This window comes from Dermacentor silvarum, chromosome 4 (genome assembly GCF_013339745.2).
Source record: "Dermacentor silvarum isolate Dsil-2018 chromosome 4, BIME_Dsil_1.4, whole genome shotgun sequence".
NCBI lineage: Eukaryota > Metazoa > Arthropoda > Arachnida > Ixodida > Ixodidae > Dermacentor > Dermacentor silvarum.
In genome coordinates this window covers 2,474,500-2,489,068 of record NC_051157.2, presented here as the reverse complement: position 1 = coordinate 2,489,068, position 14,569 = coordinate 2,474,500, and the positions used below count along the sequence as shown (strand labels likewise).

The following is a 14,569-nucleotide window of genomic DNA, read 5'->3' as shown; positions in this document are numbered from 1 at the left end:
GTGAGCGATGCGGATGTCCCGCGCGCCAATCCACGCTTTGCGAGACCACCTCGCGTGGCTAGGAGCAGGGCACCGGTATGGACAAACACGGATCGTTCGAACGCGCTGCCGTTTGCGTGACCGTACACGTGAACGACTAGGCGATGGTGTCATAGCATGGGGCTAACATATTCGTTCGCTATCCGGTCGCGGTGAGTCAGACTTCCTTGATCTGTCGCGCGCCCATGTGAATGTTCAATTGGTAGTAATTCGGCTAGCGTGTATTAGTGCATGGAAGGTGCAATAAATGATCTTTTGATTGCACTAATGTGTTGTCATTCCTTTGTCCCAAGAGTGCGTGTGAGACCCCACATCTGGCTGCACAACGTGGACCTCTTGAGGCATCGGACGATAATTTTAACAGTTTTGCTCGGTTCGAGACAACCTTTGGTTCAACCGAAGTGTAGTCCTAGCGTGAATTTTGATCGCTAGTGTCGGCGGCGTGCTTTCTAGAGCAAGGCGACGGTTGCAGTAGCGTGTTTGAACTTTTCAACATGCTAAGCCTTCTCGCAAGTGTTTTTTGTTGAAGTACGCTCGTCGGTACGAGAGCCACGTAGTCTGCATCCTGGGAGAGCGAGGCCTAGCGTCCGCGGAGCATTGGCAAGCCTGAAGCGAGTGAGTACGGAAGCCTCATGGGTGGTCCGAATTTCTTGTAAATAGCTTCTTCTATCTCTTTGACTCCGGAAGTCGCGGCTCAGGGAGCCAGGTGGCCGCCGGCCACGGGTGCCGCTACGGGCTGACTGGTATTGCGGTCTGGCTCCGGGCGCTCCGACACCGTCTGGGACGGAGGGCGCCGTCAACTCGGATGCTGTGTGCACCAAGCGGGGTAGGACCACCTCACAGAGCTAACGTTTCCTCGTGGCTGCCTGTTGTGCCCATTTTGGGTGTTTTCTTTGTTTTTTTAGGTACCAGTTGTTGTCAAGGTAGCAACGCATTAGGCCTAAGGCTTTACGAAGCCGCCTGTCCCACATGGAGGGACATAACCTGGTGGACCGTGGTGTTGAGGTGTCACACTTTACTTCCCTCATTCTATAGCCTCGCACTAGTTGAAATTACTCGTTTGACTCAAGAAAGTAAGCTTTGTTCACAGGAACTTGGCATCTGAAATGCGGCCCGAAAATTTTCTAGCCGAATTGAACATCGTACCACGTTGGCGATGCGTATGCCGAATTCCTCTCCCTTGCACTACTTTAGTGTTTGTCGAGTGCGTTGAGTGTACGCAGCGTGAGTGGAGTCACCCCTGGTTTGCTGTCACCCGCACATCGTCAGCGCTGCTGCCCCCGACTACAATCGAGCTACTCCAGGCGATACAGATGCCTGTGGACAGTTCGGCGCAGCTAGTTTGGCGGCCACCTGTGTCCAGCTCGCAACCCTCGGCAGCTGGGAAAAGAGCCGGCAATCACCAACGGCTACAGCGGCTCTCGCTGGCAGGGCGCATCGACGCGAGCGACGCTTGCTCGTGCCGACTTCATCGTCGCCGTTTCCGGAGTCCTGGGCTGGAATCGTGCCATTGAGTCTGCAGAGGTGGCGCTGTGACCAACGGACGCCAGCGGTTAACCCCAGAGACAATGTCGGCTCGCATGTTATGGAAAGCGCGTGGACATTTCCTCGGTGCAGCCACTGCTGCGTGTACTACGTACCTCTTGTTCGCGAAGCACGCGTTGATGCTAGACAGTGTTGAGATATTTCGCCACAGTATGCAGTGATTTAAGGTTGGGGGGATGTGGCGTTGCGCGACACTCACCCGTCTCCTGATGTTTTCCCCGCATGGCTCCCGTCTCCTGTAATCCGGCTTCGCCGTGTAGCTTTACGGCGGCGGAGTTGCAGCGTATTACGAGAGATGGCGCTGGTGTTGCGCTGCTAACGCCACCTGACGGCGGGGGTTATGCGGGTGCGAAAGGGACAAGGCTGTTCATCTTCCGGTTGGGATCGGTGAGCGATGCGGACGTCCCGCGTGCCGATCCACGCTTCGCGAGACCGTCTCGCGTGGCTAGGAGCAGGGCACCGGTATGGACAAACACGGATCGTTCGAACGCGCTACCGTTCGCGTGACCGTACACGTGAACGACTAGGCGATGGTGTCATAGCATGGGGCTAACATATTCGTTCGCTATCTGGTCGCGGTGAGTCAGACTTCCTTGATCTGTCGCGCGCCCATGTGAATGTTCAATTCGTAGTAATTCGGCTAGCGTGTATTAGTGCATGGAAGGTGCAATAAATGATCTTTTGATTGTTTGCACTAATGTGTTGTCATTCCTTTGTCCCAAGAGTGCGTGTGAGACCCCACAAGTCAAGCGGCAATAACAGCGTCACCACACACCATATGCTGCATGCGCGACTGAAAGCATGCGAGGATGAGCAATCTCGCCAACGCAAGGGAGGCAAGCAGGAAGGAAGCGCCACCGCCTGCCGTTGCACAAAGAGCACCAAGAGGAGGGGGGCAGCTGTTGCGTACGGCACGCCGCGCGGGCCCTATCTTGAAAGCGATTTGCGATGGGGACAGAGTGCGAATGCTCATAGCTTTATGTGCGCTCTGTTTTCGCCACTTAGTTCGCGTCGAAGTAAGATGCAGCACGAAGGTCATTCGCTCGCTGCTGCTGCCCTGCTTCCTCACTCCAGCGAGTTTCTGCGGTCATCGAGTGAGATGCGTTGATGTTTGCTTGTACGTGCGTGACACCATGCTTGCTAATTTAGTCAGTAAAATTAAGTTAGTAAGCGAATATTTTCAAGTATACAAGGCTGATAAATCTACTATCCTTACTTCATATAGCTGTCTCATAATTTGCTATCGCAATCGATGCTTCGCCTTAAACTGCGATTTTTATTCTAAATCTGCTATTAGCCCTTCGTGGTAGGTCAAAATGGCTTAGGCCTTGCCCATATGGGCATAAAAATCGACTGGAATAGATTTCCGTTACACCGATCCTGGGGACAGACACACCCGCCCACTGAACCCATGCAGCGCGTACCTCCCTAATATCTAGTTCACTCACAGCACCCTCACTCTACTTTTCGTTGTTTTGTGCCTCAGCAAGGAGTGCCGCACCGCTCGGCCCACTCAACTGTATTCTAGTTCACTCTAAATACTAGTCGCCCGGGCTGTTCCGACAGCAAGAATAGCAACCATGAGTGGCCGCACACGCGCCAGCCACTTGCAGGAAGCACCGAAAAGTCCAGTGTTATAAGCACGACAATTCCAAGAAACTGTGCAGGAGGCACAGCTGTGCGGTGCTCGCAACTGGTACTGTGAGGGGGAGTGGTCACCACCGCAGCGACTGCACGTACCACCCTTAGTCGTCAACTTGTTGACCATTGCTTCCGTCGACGGTGAGCCGGTCGCGCGTGCAATCTCGCCGGCGACCTTAGCTGCAGCGTCCATTGCCTGCGCTGCCTTCGCAACATTGTCCAGCGAGGGATCAAGAAGCTCCAGGAGTCGTGTCTGCATGGCGGGGTTGTTTATCGCGCAGACGAAACGGTCCCGGAGCAGCGAGTCGAGCTGGTCTCCGAAGGCGCAGGCACTCGCTAACCCTCGTAACGCAGCGACGAACTGGCCAAGAGTCTCTCCTTCGCGGCGGCTCCGGTTGTTGAAGCGAAAACGCTCCATTAACGTTGACGGTGCCAGGCTGAAATGCGAGCGCAGTGTGTAGAGTAGCTCACTCAGCGTCTTGACATGCGGTGTGGCCGGCTTGAGAAGGTCGAGCAGGAGACTGAAGACGCGGGTACTGCAGTTGGCCAGGAAAATGTCCCGCCGTTTTACCTTGGGTGAGTCGTTCGACCGGAAAAACACGTGAACTTGTTCCTCGTAGACTGGCCAGGCATACCCATCACCCTCAAATGGCTCGAGCCTCCTATACAGCGGCATGGCGGCAGGAACGGGGGGCGGCGTTTCGCCGCTCTCGGTGGCTTGGGTCGACACGTGGGCTTCCTTCGTCGCCAGTGTCACGATCCGCCTCGGACCGGGGCGGATCGTGATGGCTGCACTTTTTTCTGCAGAACAAATGCGCCCTCTGTTCGCAGCCGCTGCCGGAGCACAGTTGCCAAAGCCGTTCTGGCGCAGCGTGGCGCAATTTCGGTCAATTTTCAGTGTTTCGCGCAGTTTGATGCAGGAATTTGCATTCGTATCAAAATGGCGCAATTGGCACAGGAGTCCAACCTCTGTTTTTTCTTCAAATAGAAAGAGCACACCATACCGTGCTTCTTGCAGCACCATGTTTTTTGTTTTTTTTTCGCACAAAATTTCTAAGCATAAAGCTTTGCTTTAAGTTTTCTGATATTATAAATTCTATTTGATATTCGGAGTTTTTTTTTTTTTGGTTCAATTCTATATTCAATTTGAAATCTACTATTCAGTATTCGCAGAGCTCCTAGTATATACACATTTTATTAAAAATCATTTATCATTTGATGCAGAACACAAGCAGTGGCAAATTTGGAACAGCAAAGACTGACAAGAATATATAGTTTTTTACAAACATTGTGACTTATTCACCAACCTTGACGTTGCCTACTTTGCCTGCTTCAAAAACTTCTTAAAAGAAACTCGTTTAAAGCAAGTGTTCCTCAAGCATATGGAATCTTGCGCAGTCAAAAGAAGGCAGCACAAGTACCATCACAATTTCTTTTTTGAATGAACTTTTCTTCAAATCCAGTGTGAAAAATCTTACACCTTTAATATTTTTTCGAAATCAGAACTTATTTCTTATAAAACAAGACGCAACAATTGTAAAATTGCATAACGAACTCGAATTTGTAAACATTATGAAAAATTCAGGAGAGTTGGCAAGTACACAGTTGAGTAAACTTGTCTCGCAGTAAGAAATTTTAGCTCAGAGAAAGGAAGAAAAACAAACAGTTGCAGTACACAGAATAGTTGCACAGTTTCCTCTGGTTAGATTAGCTACACTCCATTACAGCCAATCACAGCAAACAAAAGAAACAGTTGTGCTTAGAAGAACGTATATGAACCTAGACTGTGAAGAGGCACCTTATCTCACCTTCAGACAGATGGGCGGATTATCATTGGTGTCCAGGATGGTTATGTCCAGTTGAGTTGTGGCCACATGCAAGCCATCAGTGGCCACCACTTTGACGGTGTAGTTTTGTACTGCCTCCCTGTCCAGAGGCCTCTGTACAAAAATGTCACCACTACTACGCACTGCAAACTGCTGGCCAGGGTCACCTGAGAGCACATAGAATCCAACCGGAGCCGGCTCCTGGTCGGCATCCTCTATGCGAAGACTGGCAATCACAGTGCCCGCAACAGCATCCTCAGAGACCTGCACCTGGTAGCGAGTCTGCTCAAACACAGGGGGGTTGTCATTGACATCCAGCACCTCCACGTAGACCCAAGCTGACGAGGACAAGAGACCATCATCACGCACCCTTACTGTAAAGTTGTAGAAAGGCACAGCTTCCCGGTCAAGCGCCACTAGAGTCGTGACAACCCCACTTGATGGGTCCACCTGGAAGATGTCTGCCACTGGGTCAGTGTCCTCGTAAAATTCATATGTCACCTTCCGCAGCGCAAGATCCGGGTCGTGCGCCACCAGCCGAGCCACAACACACCCTTCCTCAGCATTTTCAGCCACTGCAGTCTTATAGGCCAATACATCAAACACAGGTTCACAGTCATTGTCATCCAAGACATGCACCGTCACATCAAAGGCTGTGGCCAAGCCACGGAGTGTCTCCTTGCGCAGCGTTAAATGATGTGAAGCTAAGTGCTCCCGGTCAAGAGGTGCTGCAACCACCAGATTACCTTCAGCATCAATGCTGAACTCAGAGGTACCCAGCAGTGTTGTGCCAGGTGGCAATGCTAGCACGCGGCTGCCCAGTGGCATGCCCTCTTGCACAAAGAAGTCCCGAGTTGGCACCTCGAGTGACGGGAGCTCTTCGGGAGGTGGCACCACTGCCACGGTGACGGGTACCACAGCCCACAGGGGCTGCGGCTCGCCTTGGTCGCTGACGTGAACAAAGAACTGGAACACACCACCACCTGCAAGTGTTAAGACAGTGAAGCACTTAAATGCAGCTGATCACGAAATCAGACATCAAAAGTGCAAAGGCTTTGTACGGCTCATAGAAACTCTTATATCCTCAATTTCTTCACAATCACAATGACAAGTTGTCGGGATAGGGGGCAATGCCAATGGCTCTCTGCCTCGGTACACCGAACCCCGCGGTCGGTGCATGCCTGCCCATCAACCACGGTCCGGTACAAGCTCGAGGAAACAACGACAACCACGTGTACACTCGAAAAGCATTTATTACGACTGCAACTAACACTTCGAGCAGGCCAGCAAGGTTGACTTCGCTATATAGGACGGCGTTGACGAAGTGTCCGGGCAGATGCAATGGTAAACTCCTGCAGGAAATGACAGAGTCCATGTCGATAGGCAGCACGGTCCTGTGTGGCGGTCGTCCAGATATGGCAGCTGTCACTGTGGTTGACGATTACAGCGGCTGAAGATTGTTTGCCCTCAAGATCCGCCCCCAATGTCCACCCGGGAACAGCGGGTCAGAACTTTCGCGAAGCGGCGCGCACGCCGGCACAATCAACCTCGCACCGACGCATGCTCGTGGGAGTATATGATGGTGGGCCTCCCTCATCGTGGTTGGCGTGTGCTGCTGCATCAGACCGGGAACAGGGAAGGGACTCCGCTGCGATTTGAAGCCGAGATGTCAGGCAGGAATGTGGATGATGGCAGCAATAGGAAGTCCAGGCAGCTTCACTCATTCTTCAAAGTCGCGTAAATGCACGCCACAAACACTTAGAATTAAGGCAGTAGAGGCCGCCGCAGCGTCGGCCGTCTGACACGATGCTGAATCACCCGTCTACCGCGTAGCTTTATGTGGAAATGAAAAATAATCAAGTTCATTGAAATAAAGTTATTAGCTTCGACCGAATTTTTCCGGTCCGATACAGCGTGAAAGTGGGCGATGCTTGTATGAACAAAGCGCTCTATGGTCCCCCGAGATTTCGGTTATTCTGTCTGCAAAATATTGAGTCCATCTGAACAAAACAAGCTTTCTATTTTGAACGAGTTTTCTCCGCTCGGGCGAGTATAGTAAAACTAGTGAATCCGGCTGCACCCGCTAACTGTCACGGCATGGTCGTCTTCGAACATGCGACCGGCAGCTCTGCAGAGCCTTAGGCCTAATCGCGTCCGTGACGGATACCAATGCCACAAAAGACCCATAAAGGGTTCCAATGAGCCGCCGTGAGGAGATGCCGGCCTAGCTAAGTGGTCCCCGCTCGATGCTCAACACGCAGCTTTCGAGCCGACTCCTGAGACTGCGCCCCGCTGACATCCTAGCCAGCGTTTCCGGCGCCTGGCTCTTAGAGCCGAAGATACAGAAAGGAGGCTATTTACATAGTGTCACGGTAATAATAGCACACGCAACAACCAGTCACACAGCAGAACAGATCCGATCAAGCAGCACGTCTTCTTTGTCGTCTTTCGTCTCTCCCCACCGAATCCTCCGCGGCGAGCAAAATAAAGAGCAAGCAAACTGGAACTGCATAAAACATGAAAATGTACTGAATTGACATGTCATTATTCCCCTCCTTGAAAAGCATCGGCTCGATGCTTTCGAAGTAGGGAAGGTAGGTGGTCAGCGTGCATAATATGGCTTCATCCTAGCCACGTGGGTGATGTCCGGTTGTGGTGCACGGCGGGAGCTTCGCGTGGTGCTCTCTGGAACAACTGTGTAGTTGACGTCATTGAGGCGTTGAAGAACCCGGTAAGGCCCGAAATAACGCCGGAGAAGTTTCTCCGACCTCCCGCGCTGGCGGACGGGACTCCAGATCCATACTTTGTCTCAGGGGTGGTAGGTAACTTCTCTTTGGCGGAGATTGTACCTGTGAGCATTGTAGTCTTCCTGAGAGCAAATGTGCAGGTGAGCTAGCTGACGAGCTTCCTCGGCACACTGAGCATATTGGGCAGCATTCCCTGCGGTAAAGACATCACCACAGACATCTCCAAAGCCTGGGGTAGCTCGATTGTAGTCCGGGGCAGCAGCGCTGACGATGTGCAGGTGACAGCAAACCAGGGGTGACTCCGCTCACGCTGCGTACACTCAACGCACTCGACAAACACTAAAGTACTGCAAGGGAGAGGAATTCGGCATATGCATCGCCCACGTGGTACGATGTTCAATTCGGCTAGCCAAAATTTCGGGTGGCATTTCAGATGCTAAGTTCACGTGAACAAAGCTTGCTTTCTTGAGTCGAACGAGTAATTTCAATTCGTGCGAGGCTAACTATAATGAGGGAAGCAAAGCGCGACACCACGGTCCACCAGGTTGTGTCCCTCCACGTGCGACAGGCGGCTTCGTAAAGCCTTAGGCCTAGTGAGTCGCTACGCTGACAACAACCGGCATCCAAAAAAAAAAAAAAAACACCCAAAATGGGCACAAGAACAGGCAGCCGCGAGGAGACGTTAGCTCTGTGAGGTGGTCGTACTCCGCTCGGTGCACACAGCATCCGAGTTGACGGCGCCCACCGTCCCAGACAGTGTCGGAGCGCCCGGTGCCAGGCCGCAATACCAGTCAGCCCGTAGCGGCACCCGTGGCCCGCGGCCACCCGGCTCCCTAAGCCTCGACTTCCGAAGTCAAAGATATAGAAGAAGCTATTTACATAAGAAATTCGGACCACCCACGAGGCTTCCTTACTCACTCGCTTCAGGCTTGCCAATTCTCCGCGGGCGCTAGGCCTCGCTCTCCCAGGATGCAGACCACGTGGCTCTCGTACCGACGAGTGTACTTCAAAACACTCGCGAAAAGGCTTAGCATGTTGAAAAGTTCAAACACGCTACAGCAACCGTCGCCTCGCTCAAGAAAGCACACCGCCGACACTAGCGATCAAAATCTACGCTAGGACTACGCTTCGGTTGAAACATCTCGAACCGAGCAAAGCTGTTAAAATTATCGTCCGATGCCCCAAGAGCCCCACGTTGGGCACCAGATGTGGGGTCTCACATGTGCTCTTGGGACAAATGAACGACAACGCAGTAGTGCAGACAATCAAAAGGGCATTTATTGCACCTTTCATACACTAATACATACTAGCCGAATTACAACCAATAGAACATTCACACGGGCGCGCGACAAATCAAGGAAGTCCTACTCACCGCGACCCGAAAGCGAGCGAATACGTTCGCCCCATGCTATGACACCATCACCTAGTCGTTCGCGTGTACAGTCACGCGAACGGTGGCGCGCTCAAACGATTCGTGTTCGTCCATACCGGTGTCCTGCTCTTAGCCTCGCGTGACGGTCGCGCGGAGCGGGCCAGCGCACGCGCGAAGCGTTCGTGCGTGTTGGTCGCCAATCCCAAGCCAAAGAGAGAGCGCCTCCGACCTTTTTCTCCCAAGTGACCCCGCGTTACATCGCGACACTAGCGCCATCTCTCGCAACGCGCCGCAACCACCGCCGGGCTTAGCCACGCAGAGAAGCCGGACTACAGGAGACATGCGGGGAAAACAACATCAGGGGACGCGTGAGAGTCGCGCATTCCCACAAGTCGAATCTCGTTAATTCGAACACGCTTACTTCGAACATACCGCGTACCGACAATGCTCTTAGCAGCGCGCCAAATAACGCGGCGGCGCCTCCGACCGGCATTGCTCCGACACCGCCATAGAGCAAAAGCTCAGGAGAGACCCCTCAATGCCGCGCGCGAAGGAACGGGGGGGGAAAAAAGGAACCCGCGCCGGAAATTTCCCCCTCTCTCAAATTGCAAGGTCGTCGTTTCTGCATCGCGCTGGAACAAGCGTGTACGTGCCGACTAGAGTGTTCTAGACAACCGTATTCTAGCACACACTAGTGCCGACGTCTTAGCCACGCGGATAAAATGGCAGTGAACCCTTCTCCTCTATTTTATAGTCACATGTTGACCTTGCACGCTGCGGCAGCAGCGCAGAGGGAAGCAGCGGCGGAGGCACAGTCGGGCCAACGAAACTGCCACGCCCGCAAACGCTCGCTTCCCGATAACGGCAGAAAACGAAACTTCAGGGGGCGGCTAAAATAAGCTGGCGCCAGCACGGCGGCGGGCACGCACGGAGATGTGCGCGCGGAGTCGAAGTTGAGAGAGCTACGAGGGAGTTGAGAGGGAGGGCGAGGGGAGCCACCGAAGCGGCAGATTTGACGCGGCCATATCCGCTTCCCTGCCGCCCTCCTCCCTCACCTTCGACGGTCTCCGCGCGCACCCGTGTGCCGGCGCCGCCCGCTCGCTCCCTGAAGCTTCGTTTTCTGTCGTTATCGGGAAACGACCGTTAGCCGGCGTGGGCAGTTTCGTGGCCCGCGCTTGCTATGCGCTTGCGCGCCGCAATATTTCACGACTCGCACCGTTCGTGCATCGTGCTATGGTGCACGAATACTTCAAAAATACGTCCTTTTAATTCGAACAAATTTTCGGGCCCCTTCGAGTTCGAATTATCGAGATTCGACAGTAGTTTTAATTGTGTTTCGATGATACGAATTTCGGCTAATACGAATATTTTTCGTGACCCCGTGAGATTCGTATCATCGAGCTTTTACTGTATACAGTTGCAATTAGTGCGGACATACTAAGTCGAACTTCCATTTAGCAAGAATAGACCATACTGCATATCTTGATTTCTATGTGTGATGAGTAAGGGGCAGGCGGAGAAAGAAGAACGACGACAAAGAGCGCGGGGTGTTCCGAAAGGCACGAGTGCTCGAGGTGCCTGACTCGAGCCATGATCGGGAGAGGAGCAGAACTGAGCTGGCATTGTCTGCGTGGCTTCGGTCAAGGAAGGTTGACTTGCTAGCACCGTACTGGCGACGGGAGCACCAGGTATTCGTCTCCAGAGGCCTTGAAGCTGGCATTTCAAAGCACGGCCGTCGACCTCGGTGACGTTCGAGCGAGGCTCCTCAGACGGGTTGCAGCTTCTCACGGTAGTTCCGGACACCCCAGCTGCAATCCCCCTTCGTAGACCAGAGACCAGCTAACAACGTCGCGCAACACAGTCCCCGGGGCGCCTCGTCGTCACTTGAGCAAGGTACCGGACGGAAGCACCGGCCGAACACGTCGCTAGGCCGAACCCACCAGGCCTCCCTGCCACGTCATTGACAACGACTGAGACACAGGCGGCTACAAAGGCGACGACATATACAGAATCGTCGGGAGTAGTGACCCCGGAAGAGACACAACCAAGCCCGGACTTTGAACAACAAGAGTCGACAACATAAAGTAAGAATGTTCCCTTCGTGCAGCGACACAACGAGGGAGGCTAGAGTAATCAGACTGCCATGGGGATTGAAGTCTAGGACTAACATAGTTGGCAATAAGGACAGTTCAATTTATTGTTAGCTTTGGTTGAGATTTGTTTGTGTCTTGTATGAGTTTGTGGGGATTCAGGGTTGCGCCAGCGTCATTGTGATGTTTTTTGTTGTCACCGATCTCGGAGGCGTGCGGGTGTTAGACGAGATGGAGAAGGAAGACGGATGGCGACACAGCAAACAGATTTTTTAATAACACGCACACTCAAAACCAAAACTAAAAATCAAGCACACTACGGGAAGAAATACTAATAAAAATACAAACTAAAGTACAAAGCCTACTATACAAAACGTTCTACTTGGCGCCTATGCGCGTCCGTGACGGCTAACTCTTCCGAGTCAGGCAACCCTGTCTTATTTCTGCGACGCTACAAATAAGAGTCACCTTGCTGCGTTCGTCGTTGCACGTTTGTCAGAGTCCGAAGCTCGTCGGCCCTTTTTCTCCAGCAGTAGGTGTACTCGTTGATGCTTTTGCCTTGCCGTCGGCGCGTCGTCTCTTTATCAGTAGGGAGCTCGCTGGTGCTTCGTCGGTGATGAGCTCGTCGGCTCGTCCGCAATGGCGGTCGCCGTAGCTTAAGCCTACCTGCCTAGGCCTAGCGTCGGGACGCATTCCAACTCCTTCAAGAGTGCTGACGTGGCGTCCTGAGGAGGATCAATCGTGCCAGTCTGCCGCAGAAGGGGGAGCCTCTCTGGGGTGCCTGGTCCTGCCGTGAGAAGCTGCAGCTCGTCCAGGAGCCTCGCCCGAACTTGCCGAGGTCGACGGCCACGCCTTGGACGGCCAACGTCACGGACTCGGCCAGACCCCCAAGTCTCCCGTCGCCAGTGCAGAGCTGGCGATGCGACCTTCCTGGCCCGGAACCACGTCGATAATCCTCCGACAGCGCCGTTCATCCCTCGATTACGGCTCGGCTCACGCGCCTCGCGCGCTCGCGCCGTTCGGAACGCTCCGCTCACATCGTCTTTTTCTTCTTTTATGGCGCCGCCGGCGTCTTACTCATGACATGGCTCCCCTTTTTAAGAGTTTTTTCTCAAAAAACTGCTTTCTGTCCGTCTTCTTTCTTGGTGGCGAACTTGACTCTTGTGACTTGGGTGCCTTTCTGTGCGTCGTCTTCGCTTACCACTCATCACCACACTTCACTGCACTATCGCGCACATTTCACTGTTTGCACTGTTCACACCACTCATGAGTTCATTGTTCACACCACTTCAAATATGTACATTTGTTTTGTACGCGTTATGTTCTCACTGTTTAGTCAATCCATCGCCCTACTCATGTAATCTGCCCCCACGTTCTGTCGTCCCTTAATATACTCTATGTGTAAAGTAAGGCTCCCTCTCATTATATCTGTTATACGTCGGCTTAGCTTTATATGCACGGGCTCCTCTGTTAAACACTGCATCTCGCTCCGCCCAACTTCTATTTGCTCGGGTAGGTCTGAAAATCCTTCCTCGACCTTGTTTCTCTGCCTGGGGCCTGCCCACTGTTTGCATCTTATCTCGTGTATCCTCCTTGGGCTCGACTCGTCCCGTTCCCAACTTGTGCCCCACAAATTCCCTAGTCTTGTAGCCTATCTCACACTTCGTTGGCTCTATCGTCAATCCTATGTCCTTGTCATCGGCAATCGCCAAACAAACACCAGTCTTCTCCTCGTTTTTCCCCTTAGCCATCGCCTTTTGGCATACGTCACATGCTTTTACATATCGTTTCACGTCGCTCTGCACTCCCAGCCAAAAGAACTCTTCTGTTATTTTTTGTAACGTGTCTTTGATTCCCTGGTGACCTGTCGTTACACTATCGTGCCCTAACTTCAATACTTTATTCCTCAGTCTCTTCGGGACCATCAACTGTAATACTTCCCTACCTGAACTAAATATACATCTCCGGTACAATAAATCATTCTTCTTTATAAACTCCGCTACTGTCCGACTCTTTTTCCTTTGTACCCGTTCCCCTATCTTCTGTTCACATTTTCTTATCGACTCATCCTTGTTCTGCAATTCTCGAAACTCTGCTACCGTTATATCTAACCCCTTCACGGCCGTAACCTGCAATGCTGGCAAAGGTTTGATGCCCTTACTGCTTGCTCGTGTTTGCACTGCGGCTGCTACGTCCGTGTCTTGTATCACTCCCTTTTGCGCTTCTGAGCATTCCTTCTCTACCACGTCTTTCTCAGTCTTCTTCCAACTTGGGTCGGGGTCATCTGCTTTCCTCGCTCCCGGTACATTTCCCACAATCAAATCATAGAGGGGATCGTCTACACATCTAGCTGTGACTAGTCCTGTATAGAAGGGTGTCGATATTTGGATCTGTGCCTCTGGCAGATACTTGACTGACTTGTCTACCAAGATCACTGGTTTAAAGTATCCGGTCATGCTTTCATGCGGCACTAAACTTTTCCTCACTAAAATTGTATTTGCTCCTGTGTCTCTCAGCACTGTAACCTTGTGCCCTTCTACCTCGCCTTCCACTACAGGCATGTTCTGTCCTCTCTGTCCTTCCTCTCTTGCGCTCATAATGCCTGCAGTCTGATCCATGTAACTAGTCCTGCATTCGTCTGCTCTGTGACCTTTCTTTTGGCACAACTGACAAACTACCGGTGCTTCGTGACGATTACCTCTCACCCGACAGTTCATCGCTACATGACCCAGCCGATTACATAGGAAACACCTCTGCGGTCCCCTTGGTCTGTTCATTTGTCCTTGATTCTTCACCTCTTCTACCGCTGCTGCGTGCGTATCTTTATCACTCTTTCCCAAATTCTTCAACCCTTGTGCTTCTACAAACTGTTCGGCTTGTTCGGCCATCAGCTTTACTGTTTGTAACTTTCTTTCTTTGAGAAATATTGCCAGACTGTTACTGCACCTGGCCAGAAATTGTTCACCTACGACTTTGTCACGAACTGCTTCATACGTTTTGTCAGTCTCTGAAAGCTCTATCCACCTTTCAAAGTAGTTAGTTAGTCGGCACGCAAACTGTTTGCCTGTCTCCGAGTCTTCTGGCTTGCATGAGCGAAACTTCTCTCGAAACCCTTCTGCCGTCAACCTGAATCTCTGTAATAAAGTATTTTTCACCTTGTCGTAGTCTAGTGATTCTTCAGCTGACATACGCCCATATACACTCAACGCTTCACCCACCAAACATAGGCTTAAGGCGTTAGCCCACTCGCTCTTCTCCCAGCCTTGCCCGATGGCTATTCTCTCGAACCGATGCAAATATGCATCCAAG

General features: G+C 52.2%; 1 protein-coding gene across 6 annotated transcripts in view; it reads right to left on the bottom strand.

Moving 5' to 3' along the window:
- Nucleotides 1-14,569, bottom strand: part of LOC119448018 (fat-like cadherin-related tumor suppressor homolog) — a 653,800-nt gene that overhangs the window by 314,099 nt on the left and 325,132 nt on the right. For all 6 annotated transcript variants that reach the window (XM_049666727.1, XM_049666730.1, XM_049666726.1 and 3 more), the window contains one exon: nucleotides 5,034-6,034. In XM_049666727.1, coding sequence (XP_049522684.1) covers nucleotides 5,034-6,034 — 1,001 coding nt within the window. The remainder of the gene's footprint in view (nucleotides 1-5,033; nucleotides 6,035-14,569) is intronic.